This window comes from Miscanthus floridulus, chromosome 8, assembly GCF_019320115.1.
Source record: "Miscanthus floridulus cultivar M001 chromosome 8, ASM1932011v1, whole genome shotgun sequence".
Lineage (NCBI taxonomy): Eukaryota > Viridiplantae > Streptophyta > Magnoliopsida > Poales > Poaceae > Miscanthus > Miscanthus floridulus.
The window spans coordinates 144,962,251-144,976,935 of NC_089587.1; the positions used below are offsets into that span (position 1 = coordinate 144,962,251).

At 41.7% G+C, this 14,685-nt stretch overlaps 1 protein-coding gene and 1 pseudogene across 1 annotated transcript; both read right to left on the reverse strand.

Moving 5' to 3' along the window:
• Positions 1–333: 333 nt before the first annotated feature.
• Positions 334–2,361, reverse strand: LOC136473616 (uncharacterized; annotated as a pseudogene).
• Positions 2,362–7,508: 5,147 nt separating this feature from the next.
• On the reverse strand, positions 7,509–10,900 carry LOC136469967 (uncharacterized). The gene is made up of 5 exons (XM_066467967.1): positions 8,874–10,900; positions 8,598–8,756; positions 8,380–8,386; positions 8,067–8,291; positions 7,509–7,829 (listed from the first exon to the last, which is right to left on the reverse strand). Exons 1-5 carry the CDS (start codon positions 10,898–10,900, stop codon positions 7,509–7,511), a joined length of 2,739 nt encoding a protein of 912 aa, XP_066324064.1.
• Between the last annotated feature and the right edge of the window lie 3,785 nt (positions 10,901–14,685).

Below are 14,685 nucleotides of genomic sequence, written 5' to 3' on the forward strand. Positions count from 1 at the left end.
AAATAGTCATAGAATTGACTACAAAATCGTCACAAAAAGGTAACAAAATTCATCACAGGTGCACATGCTGAACAACAGATCACAGTATTCCAATTACCATCAACTTAACAGATCCAGTATTCATAGGTACCATCAACTTAATGAACAATACTAAACTTGGTTCACATATAACTCACTAGACATCATATTCCATGTACTAGTTTCATCTCAGTTCACATAGGTTATGACAGCAACTATTAAAAAGTGGGCAAGCAACAGCAACATAGGTTATTGCATAAGCAAAATCACCAGCACGGACCCCTTGCTTCATCAACCAGCAGCTATGTGCAGCGCTCATGTCGAAGAACCATTGTTGATGGCCAAGATACGCTTGAGCAGCACATTGTTCTCCTCCATTGCCTTGGTGTTTATCTCTGTCAGCTTCTTGTACTCCTCCATCTCCTTTTGTGTCCTCACCAGCTTTTCCTCAGCTTCTTCACTTCTCTTCTTGAGATCGTCGATTTCACCTTGTACAGCAGCCTTAGCTTCAGCTGCTAGTTCTTCCTGAAGCTCGCTTTCATTTGATGATGATGATTTGGAGGATGCCACTGGTTTGATGCCAACACTCTTGAGGAAATGGTTTGAGCTGTTCTGGGAGAGCACCTGGGACACAACCTGCACAATGGATACTGTTGTCTCACCTTCAGCAACAGGTTTTGCCCTCAAAGCTTCCATATTTGACTGAAACAGCAATGACCCATTATTAGTTGATCATTATTGCATTAATTTGAGGTGCAAATATCACACAAGATGTATTTTTAAAAATATAAATAGAAAGATGTGTACTAGAGAGAGGTAGAAGCAAACCTAGCAAAATGGACAGACTGTAGTACAATTTATCTGATTTGTTATGTGGAACATTATGTAAACTGTAGTTTGGTCCTTACTGACATAAAGCACAGCTACTCTACAATGAAATAATCAGAAATCACCTAGCATGTGGACACAATTAGTTCAGATTGTTCTCAGTTAAATGCAATCTCATTTCCAGTCAACATCTATCAAGTATTAACAGAGCACAGTTATCAGATTGTTCAGCAGATTGGTTTAGCAGATAATACACATACATAAAGCACATGAGAATAACTAAAAGCATGGGCTTTAGAGACTTGGCTGCAGTTAGGTTGCTTCCATTTTCATATCCATCCAAGATAATAACCCATTCAGCCATTCCTTGTTTGATACATTACAGTTTTAATCTAGTATATCAATGACTGCAATCTGAATTTATGACTGCATGTAGATTGTTCCCAGAAATAAGAACAGCCTTCAGTTAGTACTTAACTTATTTAGCAAGTATATAGCTATGTTGGATTATGACCAGTTTTGAGCAAAAGACAGAATACAAAATGATTAAAATAGGACATGTTATCCAATTAATGAACAAAATGGCACAACAAAACAGATGTCGGGACTTACAAGTGCTTCTCTTGCTGGTTCACTGAGACCATTTTTGGAGCTGGTATGGCAGATCTTGAAGGCCTCCACCAAATCAAGTTCTTCATTTTGTTCTATGCTTGGTTCTGTATTGTTTTTCTTCTTTTTCTGTTTCATAGATAATCAATTACAGGAAAGTTGTCAGATAAAATGCAAAATAAGTTGGTTAGTGCAAATATGTATAAGGTACTCTTTACTTACATATGCATGTAAGTGTGCCACATAGCTACGAGAACCCGTAGCCTGATGATACTTGACTTTACTGCGATTTTGCTTGTTCTTTTCACATGATTCCTACAAGAGAATGAACATGTCAGATGAGATCATAGGTTCCAAATGAGAAGATCTTTGGAAACTGAATGAGAAAGAATATATGACAAGATACCCATACCATGTTTTATGGATTACACCACTTTGCAACCAGTACCCTCCACTCTGCATCAGACATGCATGCAACTGGAGAAGTTGTGGGAATCTCATTTGCAGGTTTACCATTGAAGTATTTGTTCTTCAGCCGATAACGCATTTGACACACCCCAGAGCGCAGCATATCAGTGCAAGCTTCCTCTGTTGGCTTGTCTTCAGGGTTAATGGCCAAGCGCCCCTAGTCATATGACAATTCCATATTTAGTTAGTCAATGCAGGTTAAACAGATATACAAGTTTACCATAGAAACAATAATGCACTTACAGAGAGCTTTCCCACAAAGTCTTTGTAATAGCGATCATCTCTCTTGTAATCTTTCCAATGAGTTAGGATAGGGACCTTATCCCTAATGATGACACCAGCCTCAGATGCAAACTTGGCTGCTTGAACAGGTTCATGAGGCCTTCTTTTCCCTTCAGCAACAGCTATGGGCATTCTCCTTCCCATAGCTTTAGTCATCCTATCCAGCTGTGCTCCCTTGGTGGGTGGCCTGGGTCTCCTTGGGGCTCGCTGTGAAGGAGCTACAAAATACAATTTGGATTTAAATGCTTTAGTTTCATGCAGATCAGCAAACTAGATGGCATAATAGAATGACAAAGAAACATCAACTTTCCTTCAGTGTCTTCCTCTCCAGCTGCATTGTCTTCATCAGCACCTGTACTGTCTTGAGCACCACCTCCACTGAATTCCTCTGCAGCTGTATTGTCCTGACCACCAGCTCCATCGCCTTCCTCTGCATCTATATAAGACCTTTGTGGTGGTGTTTCATCATGACCATTGGTAGGATCCTCTACATTCTGGCCATCTCTCGCCATAATAAGAAGCCTTTTTGATGATCTTGTTTGGGATTTAGGAGGCTGAACCTATAATCCTTGAGATGCCCTCACTCTCTTACTAGCCCTAACTCCTGGCGCCATGGTGGGGCCTATCTTCTTCTTCTTTGAAGCTAGGACTTTCCGACTATACCCTGCAAGAAACTGTGGATAAAAAAATCAAGTAAGTCATGTGCAGCAGTAAGCTAGACCATATATTAAAGAACAGGTATGCAAGAAACAAGATGCATCTAAAAGCAAAGGCATATATTGAAGAACAGATTAAAAACACTCAAATGCAATGCAAATATTCCCCATCCAGTACTTTGAAGATAGAAGAAGCACCTTAGTTGCCAGGGGCTGTGGCTGCTCAACAGATTCAGTGTCATCATCATCACTATCTCCTTGATCATCATCTTCAAGGAGATACTCCGATGAATCTGAATCTTCATTATTTCTTTTCTTGTTTGCTGATTTTCCCCCCTTCTTTGATGCAGATAGTGATACAGAGTTATTAAATTGAAAAGATAGATTTTCAGGCCGAAATCTTGCATCTTCTTTAAATTGTTCGCCACGCGTGCATCCCGGCGTCTCTCATAATCAGTTTTTTCAGATTCTTACAAAAACAAGCAAATTGTGTCTATTAGAAAATAAAAAGGAGTGAACTAAGAGCTAAGAGGTAGTAATACTAGATGGTAGATAGATAAGAGGTAGGAGCTAGTAGTGCCTGTTGAAGAGCTAAGGGATAAGAGGTGATAGGTTATAGGCAAAAAGTATTAGGTCAGAAAGAACTAAGAGGTACAGGTATTTGTGTACTGAAGCACAATTACTCTAAAATCTGTGAAAAATTTGAAGATAGCTTGTGCTGAACTACTATTTTCCAATCAACACACTTGCATGCACTCTGCTACATTTCTGATTCTAAAAAAGGATTTATTCCCCAAGTGGAAGGAAAGGCATCAGGTGGGATCATGTATTTTACAAATGAGAAGTTTCTTTGCTATATGAGTTTAAGATGAAATAGTGTATCAGTTGTGCAATAGAACCATTCTAATATTCTTTTGACACAGTTGATTAAAAACTAAGAAAAATTTCTAGGTGCTTAACCATGATCTAGCAAGAAATGACCACATACTCAAAACTACAAAAATAGCTAAAAATGATTCAGATATACAGATGAAGCAAATCTTAATCTTACAGATCAAGATACGACAGGCAAAAATTCTAGATACATATGTTGATTGTTGGGTCAAATTCTAAGGATCAGCTCCTAAAGTTTAGACTACTAAAACCAAAATGGGGAGGCAAATAGGACCAAAAACACCTCCTAAAGGCTCCAAATGCAGAGGTGCAAGGATTCAAGAAACCAGAAATATACGGCTCCCTAGCTAGGAGATGAACCTACAGGAACATGATTCAAATTTTTGAGTGAGAGAAATTATACAGCATTATCACTTATGACTATTCTTCATGCCTTTCAAGATCTGAGTACATTCGTTATGAATAGTTATTAGAAATCACTGTACTAAAATGGAGTGGAGACAAACTGGGTTCGCATTCAAAGTTAAATTACTAACTGCACAGGAAAATCTGGGAAAATCTGGGAAGACAAATTGGGTTCACAATGCATTACTAATTGCACAGGAAAATCTAGGAAGACAAAAAGCAAAATAAATCACATACGCCTAACTCAATCTATAGCCAAATGGTTACCTTGATCTTGTTGTGCAGGTCTCTTCCTACCTTGACCCCTGGTTGCCACCATTGCGGATGTATACCAGGTGCTCGTCGGTGGTGGTCATCAATGGGGAAGCGGACCTGGTGCAGGCGGACCTAGTGCTCGTCAGCGGTGGTCATCAACGGGGAAGCGGACCTGGTGCGGGCGACCCCTAGTCCACGACGACACAGCTCGTGGGCGAGGAAGCACCTCGGTGACGGCAGTTGTGTTCCTACGGTGGCGGCTAGGGTTGGAGAAATGTGGGGGGAGAGGATGAGTGGCCGGGGGTGAGGAGGGAGTGGGGGTAATGGCTAAATTAGTGGTAATCAGTTTTAGGCGGCATTTTTTTTTTGCGACATTTTTTTTGCGGCATTTTTCCCTCCCGGAAGACCCTATGGTACCCAATTTATTTTGAAACTTCTTATTACATTTTTTAGTTATTATCTTAGTTATTTGTTGAATAACTAAAGGATAAAAGCTACAATACCTTAAGTTATGTAGAAAATTCTAAAAACTTGCATGGACACCTTATTTTGGTGTATGATCATGACATAAAAATTTCAAAGGATTTTGACAAAGTGGTACTATACATCACGTACAAGCATGAACATCTCTCACTTAGTTAGAGGGATATATGTTAGACATGTATGACTTTGTCAGGATGATCCTGACCACTTTGTTAGAATTAGCTGAAACTTTTTTGTCATCATTATACACCAAAGTGAGGTGTCCATGCAAGGCTTTAGATCTTTTTAGCTAGCTTAGGGTATTTTAACATTTATTCCTTCACTAATCCAACAAAAAATTACAATAATATAGAAACTTGGTCAGAAAATCGCACAGATGCACACAACATCATAGTTTGGTTCCATAAACATCCCATAAAATTTTCAAATGATTTTGACAAGGTGGTACTATACATCTTGTACAATCATGAACAACTCTCGCTTAGTTATTAGGTTATATGTTAGACATGTATGCCTTTGCGAGGATGTGCATCACCACTTTCTTGGAATTAGTTGAAACTTTTTTGTCAATGTTATACACCAAAGTGAGGTGTCCATGTAAGTTTTTATAATTTTTTAGCTAGGTTAGGGTATTTTAACATTTATCCTTCACTAATCCAACAAAAAATTACAATAATAGGTAAACTTGGTCAAACAATTGCACAGATGCACATAGCATCATTGTTTGGCTCCATAAACATCCCATTAAAGTTTCAAATGTTTTTGACAAAATGGTACTATACATCTTGTACATGCATGAACAACTCTCACTTAGTCACAAGGTAGCTTAAAGCTTTTATCCTTTAGTCATTCAACAAATAAGTACAATAATATCTAAAAAATGTAATAAGATGTTTGAAAATCAATGAGGTAAATCATTAAGCAATAATATATTAATAATTAATTAAAAATCTAGCAAAAAAATAAACATAGAGACATAGAAAAATAATAAACACAACAAATGTGGGAAAAACAAAAAAAATTGGCTCCCATTGGGTTCGAACCCGGGAGCGCAGGGAGAAACTCAAAGTGCCTTACCAATGCGCTACTCAAGTGTTTTCATTAGTTCTCGACTGCAGTCTTACTTAAACTGTCCACCTAAGCATGACCAAATGAACAGGCCTGCAGGCCGGCCCATCGAAACCCCCACGTTAGTCGCTTCTCCGCCGTCGTGACTGACTCCCTCGATTCTCCATAGCAGCGCCGCCATCGCTCCTCCATAGCGGTTGAGCTTGCCGTCCTTACCGGTCTGTCACCAAGTTCTCCCCCTCGCAGACACTCCCCTCCACTATAGCTACGCCACCCAGACCTAGAGCTTCGTCCACCTACGCTGTAGCGGTGGCGTGGCGGCCACGGCTGGCAGCGCCAGAGGCGCCGGCACCACCACCACCCGCAAGATCACTCTGGCGCAGTTGTCCGCCGCTAGAGCTCCATCTGGCGCGCTGCCCCACTCCTCGCCCTCGATGTCCCCCAATCCGACCTTCCAGTTTGGAACCACCAAGCTCCTCTGTGCTTCGCCCACTAGGTGTTCAATGCTGGGCCTCTACGCCGCTAAACAAGACGATATGCCGCTCTATTTGGGTAATATGCAGTGAGTTCATTTCATGTGTTACAATTCAAGGTCTGGAATACGCTTATGATTCTACTTCTAGTTTTAAGAATACATTGAGCTAGCCAAATGGTTCCCTGGCAGACAAACCAGACAAACCAGATTTATCCCTGAAACGTTGAATCATATAGTTCTCCTAACTAGATGGCTGTTTTAGTATTGTTACATACTGAATTAATTTTTTGTAATACCAAATCATCTGTTAGTGCTGACAAAAACTGGTTTATTAGCCTGCACCAGTAGAGCAGAGGAGAACGCCTGACAATATTGGTTATCAACTTGCAGGTGTCAATGGAGTTCCAGGTGCCATCACCACTGGTGCCGACGTGGGAGATCTACTTTGTGGGGTACTACAAGAACAATCATGATGGAACGTGAGCTGCAAGAACAATGAAGGATTCAAGTTTAGATTACTGGATGAGGAAGTGATACCTAAGCCAAAGCCGAAAGCATGAAGCCAAATCTGAATTGTAAATTGTAACTGTGAATTATGTAAATTGAGTTCCCACTACTGTAAATTATGTAAATTGTAACTTTGATCAATGGAATTGAGTTCCCAGTCCAAATGTGAATGTGTATGAGTTTGATTCTGAATCTGAATGTGAGTCCAAATCTGAATGTGTGTTTGAGTTTGAATCTGAATTTGAATGTGTTATTATGTCAAGCTCTGTGGGTTTTAGGATTGGTTGGTTAGGATACAACAGATGTGCTCGACTAAGCTGTAACACAGCACATGTTTGGTTGCAAGGAACAGACTAAGCTCTATAGCATCCTTCAATGTAACATTTGGGAAGCATTTTGTTGCTTTTAGGCCTGATCTGAATATAATTAGAGGAAGCACAGTTAAATGTCATCATAGGCATCTACATGACACACAGTTGAATGCCATCACAGGCATGTCTAAATGAAAATAGAGATAACAAAAATAATAGTGCAGTCTAGGGACATGACACTGGTCCATACTAGAAATCATCATCTTCATCGTCTAGGGACATGTCATCATTGTTATCATTGCCACCATCACTACAGTATTGCAGTACTGTCTCATCTTCCTCCTCATCCTCACTATCTTCATGAATAATACGTTGCTTCTTGCTGCTTATAAGGTCTTGTAAATTTCCTTCAATTATAGTGGCTTCTCCACCTTGAATATTCTGAGTAACCTCATTATCAGCCCCTGCTTGCACTACATGCTCAGTATCAGAACAATAATCATCCTGATGCACATCATGACTGTCCTCATCTTTTTCAGCGACATCACAAATATTCCTATGTTCAAATTTCTGCACAACTCACCAATCTTTACCTAAAGATATGTCTTGCATGTAAAATATCTTTTTTGATTGAGTTGCTAAGATGAAAGGATCAGTCTTGTACCATAATGACTGCACATTAATGGATTTGAAATGTCCGTCATCTCAAAGGCCTGTCGTCTTGCCTTCTTGCTTGAACCAATCACATCGAAATAGAACCACCGTCCGACGGACTTGAAGATTTGAGTTATATTGCAACTTAATTACCTCTTTAAGGACTCCATAAAAATCTATGCCGTTCCCATCATGTGAACCTTCAGTCATTACACCACTATTTTGTGTCAGAAAGAACTTCTCACGATCCATAGTGCTATACCACACTCCATTAACTATGCAAGATGCACAAGTCTTAACTCGTAGATCTGGGCCACATGACAGTGCCCACAGTCCTTCGCTAACCGATTCTGGATGCTCCTTATGTTTGTTCTCAATCTGTTGCAACAAAAGTACTCAGTTAACCAATTACATATAGATACTAATGCATTTACTAAACCTAGAAACACAATGTGTACTGACTTACATGGCACCTAAACCACTTTGCAAATCCTTGTTCAACCATTTTATCAACATCAAGCGCACCTTGCTACACAAGATCATCCCTGTACAAGCTACATGGCAAAGCTAAGTCATAAGAATAATTTGAAAATTTAGAAATTAAACAAAAACTAATCCCCAAAACATATAATAGATACTTACTCCAAATATTCCTCAGCTTCCTCATAATTATTTAGCACATACCAAACTAACTTATTGAGGACATCATCATCAATGTACTGGCTCCTATTAGATCCAACAAGAGTAACACCATGCTTAAAAACAGAGACGTCATCAGGCAATGGCATCTCTCCATCATTATCATCGTGATGGTTAAATCTATTGTCAATATCCTCCATATACCTAGAACAAAAAGTCAATGTGTCACTTGTCATATATACCTCAACAATTGATCCTTCTGGCCTCGCCCTATTCCTTACAAAATTCTTCAAAGTGCCTAGCCGCCTTTCTATTGGGTACATCCATCCGTACTGAACAGGTCCTCTAAGAAGTGCCTCATCAAGAAGATGGATGGCCAAGTGCACCATGACATCAAAGAAGGCAGGTGGAAAGATTTTCTCAAGCTTGCATAGGATCAATGGAATTTCTTCTTTTAGCCGTTTGACAACATCAATCCTTAGATTTCTACTGCATAGTTCCCTAAAGAAGGTCCCGAGCTCTACAACTGCTTCATATACATCCTTCCTCACCAGTCCTCTTAGGCCAGCAGGTATGATTCTTTGCAGGAGTATGTGGCAAGAATGTGTTTTAAGCTTTCCCTGCACCTTTGAACCATCTTCACTTATGTATCTTGCTAGGTTAGCCGCATATCCATCAGGAAACTTGATACCTTTGAGAAACTTGCATAACTCGGTTTTCTGATCCTTCCCCAAGACATATGGAGCAGGTGGAGCAATGACTGAGTTGCCATGCTGCTGTAAGTGCAATTCAGGTCTTATGCCCATATCATGCAAATCTAGCCTAGCATTGGTTGTGTCCTTGGTCTTGCCCTGTACATTGAGTAATGTGCCAAGAATGTTTTCACATATGTTTTTCTCTATGTGCATGACATCGAGATTATGTGGAAGCTTTAAATATTTCCAATATGGTAATCTCCACAACCCAACTTTGCGGCTATAAATCTTGGGACCCTCATTGCGCTTCCTTTTATTTCTAATAATTTCATGATGCTTCCCTGGCCTGACATCTTTCACCTTCTCTAGCTCCTCTAGGACCTCCTCCAAAGTGAACTTACCTGGTTGCTCTTTGTTTTCACGCTTACCATCGAAAGCCAAGCTTCTCCGCCATGCATGTGTCCTTGGAAGGTAACGACGATGTCCAATGTAACATATCTTATTCCTTATTGCCTGAGACAATGGATCCTTATCACAATGAATACATGCATAATACCCTTTTGTTGTTCGCCCTGATAACGTGCTCAACGCTGGAAAATCATGTATACACCACAACACGGCAGCACGAAGGTTAAACTTCCGACCAGTGCATGAATCGTAGGTACTGACACCCTTCCATAGATCGAGCAGTTCTTCAATTAGGGGCTCAAGGAACAAATCAAAATCCTTTCCTGGAGATTTTGGACCTGGGATGAGTAAAGACATAAAGCAGTTTGCTGGATTCATGCATTCCCATGGTGGGAGATTCAGTGGTGTCAGAAGCACTAGCCACATACTGTACTGCGTACTCATGTTGCCAAATGGATTGAATCCATCGGTAGCTAAGGCAAGCCTCAGGTTCCTCGGATCATCTGCAAAGGATGGTTCCCTCGTGTCAAAGTCCTTCCATGCTTCTCCATCAGCTGGATGGCTCATTACATTATCGACTGGCATCCTCTTTTTCTTGTGCCATTGTGTTTCCTCAAAAGTTCGCTTTGAAGCAAAAATTCTTTTCAACCTTGGCAAAAGTGGAAAATGTCTCAATACCTTGTGTGGAACCTTCTTGTTCCCAGTTTCATCTTGCCATCTAGACGTCTTGCATACTGGGCACACATTCTCTTTTTCATACCTCTTCTGAAACAACACACAATTGTTCTTGCACACATGGATGTTTTCGTAACCAAGGCCCAATTCTCCAAGATATTTCTTGGCCTCATCATATGATTTTGGCAACTCACTCTGAGGGAATCCTGATGACAACAGCTTCATCATTATGGAAAATCCTGTATTGCCAATTCGATAACAAGACTTGATATACAACATCCTCACCAAAAAAGAGAATTTCGAATGGCTAGATCCCGAGCTAAGTGACTTTTTTGCATCTTCAAGGACTCTTGGAAACCTTGGTTGTTCTCCATCAGCCTCTACCGTAGCATACAGATCTCCTATCATCTCTGGTACTCCGTGATCCTCATCATAATCATCATCGGCCACATCCACATGTATCCCAAAGTCATGATCACTTCCTTCAAACTTCGGCTGCTCCAAATTCTCAACTACTACAGTATCTGCCGACTCCCCATGATGAATCCACCTGGTGTATGTAGCTGACATCCCATAAATGTGTATATGGTCACTTACATCATCCTGAGACCGCAGAGTTTGATTAAGACATTTGCTGCACGGACAAAGTATGTGGCTGTCTTTGGGGTATCTTTCACTGACAAATTTCATGAACTCTTCAACTCCTTTCACATATGCAGGTGTGAATTGTGTCCCAAAAATCTAGCTTCTATCCATCTGTACATTGTACTCAGTCCTTAAATTCCAGTAATAAATTCAACAAAATTCAAAAACACATCAAAGACATTCATATATGTAAAACAAAATGATAAACAAATCAAACCTTGTACTCGGCAATCCTCTGCTCATGCTCCACGCGTAGCTCTACTCGCCGTCGTTGCTGCTCTGTCCCACGCGCGTACTAACAACGATGGTGTCGGCGTGGACGCAGGGAGAAGGAGATGGAGATCGCCAGATTGGTACTGGCCAGCGACGAGCGACGGCTCACGTAGATCGCTAGATCGGTACTGGCCTCCTAGGAGAAGAACTACGGTGGCGCCACGATACCTATGCATGCACGTATGGGACGTCTACGTGACCAGCCGCCACGCACATATGGCCCATCAACTCGATCGACAAAACAAAAAAACATGATATCATGTTCTAAGTACAAATACAAAAACAGGCTAGCCATAAACACAAAAGGCCGGGAGTTCCAGCGGTAACACCTCCTCCCTGTCTAGCGGTAGGTCGCGGGTTCAATTCCCCTGCGGGGGATTATTTTTGCAAAAATTAAAAGGGAGGGGCAGGCCGCTGGTGGAGCTGGACCCTGGGGCTGCAGCGCCACGTGTTCGCCGCCACGCCTGCTGGTGGGACCGCATCGCCACGTCATCGACGTGGGACCCGATGGTGGGACCGCTCTGCCACGTCCTTGGTGTGGGACCCGCTGGTGGGACCACGGCACCACGTCATCATCTATGATTCAATTACCATGGAGTTTACAAATAAAAAAATATGCATATTTTTATCACAAAAGGCCGAGTGCTCCAGTGGTAAGGCACCTATCAACCTAGCAGCAGGTTGCGGGTTCGAAGCTCACTCAGTGAGCTATTTTTTTGCAAAAAAATGGAGGGGGAAGGCTGCAGGTCCAGTTGGACCCATGTCCTCGAGGTGGTACACGAGCCAAACAATCAATGATGATTTAGTTTTGTTATTGTATGACGATTATTTCGTTTTCGTCATTATTCTTCGTGCCAAAGCTCCATCACTTGTGACTAATGACGAACCTGCACATTTTGTCATAGAATGCTCTCATTCTGTGATGAAATTAGTAATCGTCACGAGTGAATCATCATTGATGAACACATTTCTAGTAGTGGGCGTGTAATGCCTATTAGCGTGTGAACCTCCAAGTGGGTGAATCGCCACAACGGGGACTAGCTTGTCGGCAAGCAAATGAACCTCGGAAGAAAAATCTTGTGTCATCTTGTTTTCGAGGATTTCATTGGTATTCATTGTCATTGATCTCTTGCCCGACTCGGTATATCATTTCTAGCACTTGTATTGACATTCTTACTTGTGTAGTGCTAGTTGTAGCTAGTGAGTAGTGTAGCTTAATTAGTGTAATTAGCTTGCTAGTTTGCTCACTAGTGGTAGAAGTAGTGACTTATCCTTTGTGTGATACATAGAGATCATAGCATACTAGACTTGTGGATAGGTGGCTTGCAACACTTGTAGTGCTAGCGTAAAACTCGCTTCACCATTTAGTTGTCTAACAATTTGTCTTAGTGTTGTTGTAGAAATTTTTAGGCTATTCACTCCCCCTCTAACCATTTAGGACCTTTCACCCCACCCCGCGCGCGCCGCCGTAGCCGGAGGAGTAGGCCCCACCCCACGCACCACCATAGCCAGAGGAGTAGGCCTTGCCCCGCGTGCGCCGCCGGATCCAGCCTTTCCGTGCGCCACCATCACCGGATCTAGCCTTCCCGTGCACCACCGTCACCAGATCCGCTCGCACGGAGGCTGGATTGGGTGGAGGAGCTCGCGCGCTGTCACTCGCACATGGAGAGGGAGGAGCGCCGCCACGCAGGGAGAGGGAGGGGGAAGAGCACCGTCGTGATGGGAGAGGGAGGGGGAGAGCGCCGCCATACCTGGAGAGGGAGGGGGGAGAGCACCTCCTGGCACGGGGGAGAGGGAGGGGCGCCTCCCTGCCTGCCTGGCGACGGCGCGCTTAGGAGAGGAGAGCCACGCATTGCATGCTACAGGGAGAGAGGGATGTGCGGCCACCTACCCTGGGGCGCGTGGATCCCCGTCACCGTGAGGAAAGGGAGGAGGGAGATCGAGTGGGTTTTGGGAGGAGGAAGAGGGTGTGAGAGAGTGGAGGCAGGGAGGGAGGGAGGGAAATGACTGAGAAACCCTAAATCGCACTTATATATGAGCCCGATAATATGGGCTTTACTGGGCTCAACGCTGGGCCAATTTTTTCGGAGGCAGGCCTTACAGTGTACCCAAAATCAAAAATGGATTTTCATTGAAAATAGACCATTTTTGGAGGCGGTCATAAATCCATTTTCGAAGGCAGGCACTTTTCAATCGCCTCGGTAAATAAAATGACCACCTCCGTAAATAGATTTTGCGAGGCGATCATTTTTTGGTGTCTCAGTAAATAAAACGACCGCCTCTTTTAATCGTCATAAATTTTCTAAGGCGATTGTATTTTGTGCCCACCACAGTTAATGTTTGGACACCGCCTCGCAAAATCATTTTTTAGTAGGGTTACGATAGTTTGACTTAGGATGATTCTATAAGGTGATTTATTTTGAATAAGTCTAAACAGACTGCTTTCAGAATCATATCACAAGGTAGTCCCTCCATAACAAACTATAATGCACGGTTTGACTTGATGCGGTCTTTAATATCACAATTTAGCTGCTAATTTATCTTATAGTATATCATTTATAGCCAGTGTTTAGGGTCTGTTTGGTTCATCTGTGAGTTGTGAAAAAGCTTTTGTGAGCCATGGAAAAGCTACCATGACTTATGTGTTGTGAAAAATTTATAGACCGTTTTGTTAAAATAACTATAAAACCTACCCCTACTTATTTATCTCCCTTCAAACTGCTATAAAACATCTATCTATCTTCACCCATTTGGAAAAGCGGAAAGACGAAAGCCAAAAGTAGAGTCCAAGGTGCTGTAAAAATTTTATTAAGCGAAAGCAACTGCTCTCGAAAAAAAACAGCTTCTAGTTCTACCTGTTAGGTTGACTATCTGCCTTTTGACAGCAGAAACACTTTCTAAGAGTTGAACCAAACACAACATAAAACACTATATGTTAAACAGTCGGACACCAATCATTTCACGTTTATTGAGGCTACATGCCACTTAAATCTGCTACATGATCGATTAAACAGGATAAAACGGATATACTTGGTCCCTGAGTAGTGTTTAAACGGCACGTAAACTGATTACAGCTGAGCCATTTACGATAACTCTGTTTAGAGCAACAAAAGTATGATTAAATTATGGGATTAAACTAATTGTATAGTTAAAAAATAAACTTTAAATAGTACAACTAAATACGCTTGTTGCTTGGACTTGACAGATTAAGCATCCTAGTCTACTTAGTCTGATCGTGGGGTGCACGACCTTAGGCTTAGAAATAGTTGACCAGCAACAGTTCAGAGTTGGGACTCGTCTGGAAGCTGTCTAAGTCTAACAAAACCACGTGCCTGCACGAGCGTGTGGATGGTTAAAGAAGTAGTAGTATTAAATCATTTTAATAAGCAGAGTCTTTAGTCACCTGAATTTTACTGTTTTTTTTTTTGGGCAAGGGC

Excerpts from the sequence above, each read along its gene's own strand:
- LOC136469967 (XM_066467967.1), bottom strand. The coding sequence starts at position 10,900 with ATGTCAGCTACATACACCAGGTGGATTCATCATGGGGAGTCGGCAGAT. Across the intron at positions 8,757-8,873 it reads CCTGTTCAGTACGGATGGAT|GTATATGGAGGATATTGACA; the intron begins GTACCCAATAGA and ends TTTTTGTTCTAG. Across the intron at positions 7,830-8,066 it reads TTTATGGAGTCCTTAAAGAG|AAATTTGAACATAGGAATAT; the intron begins GTAATTAAGTTG and ends TGAGTTGTGCAG.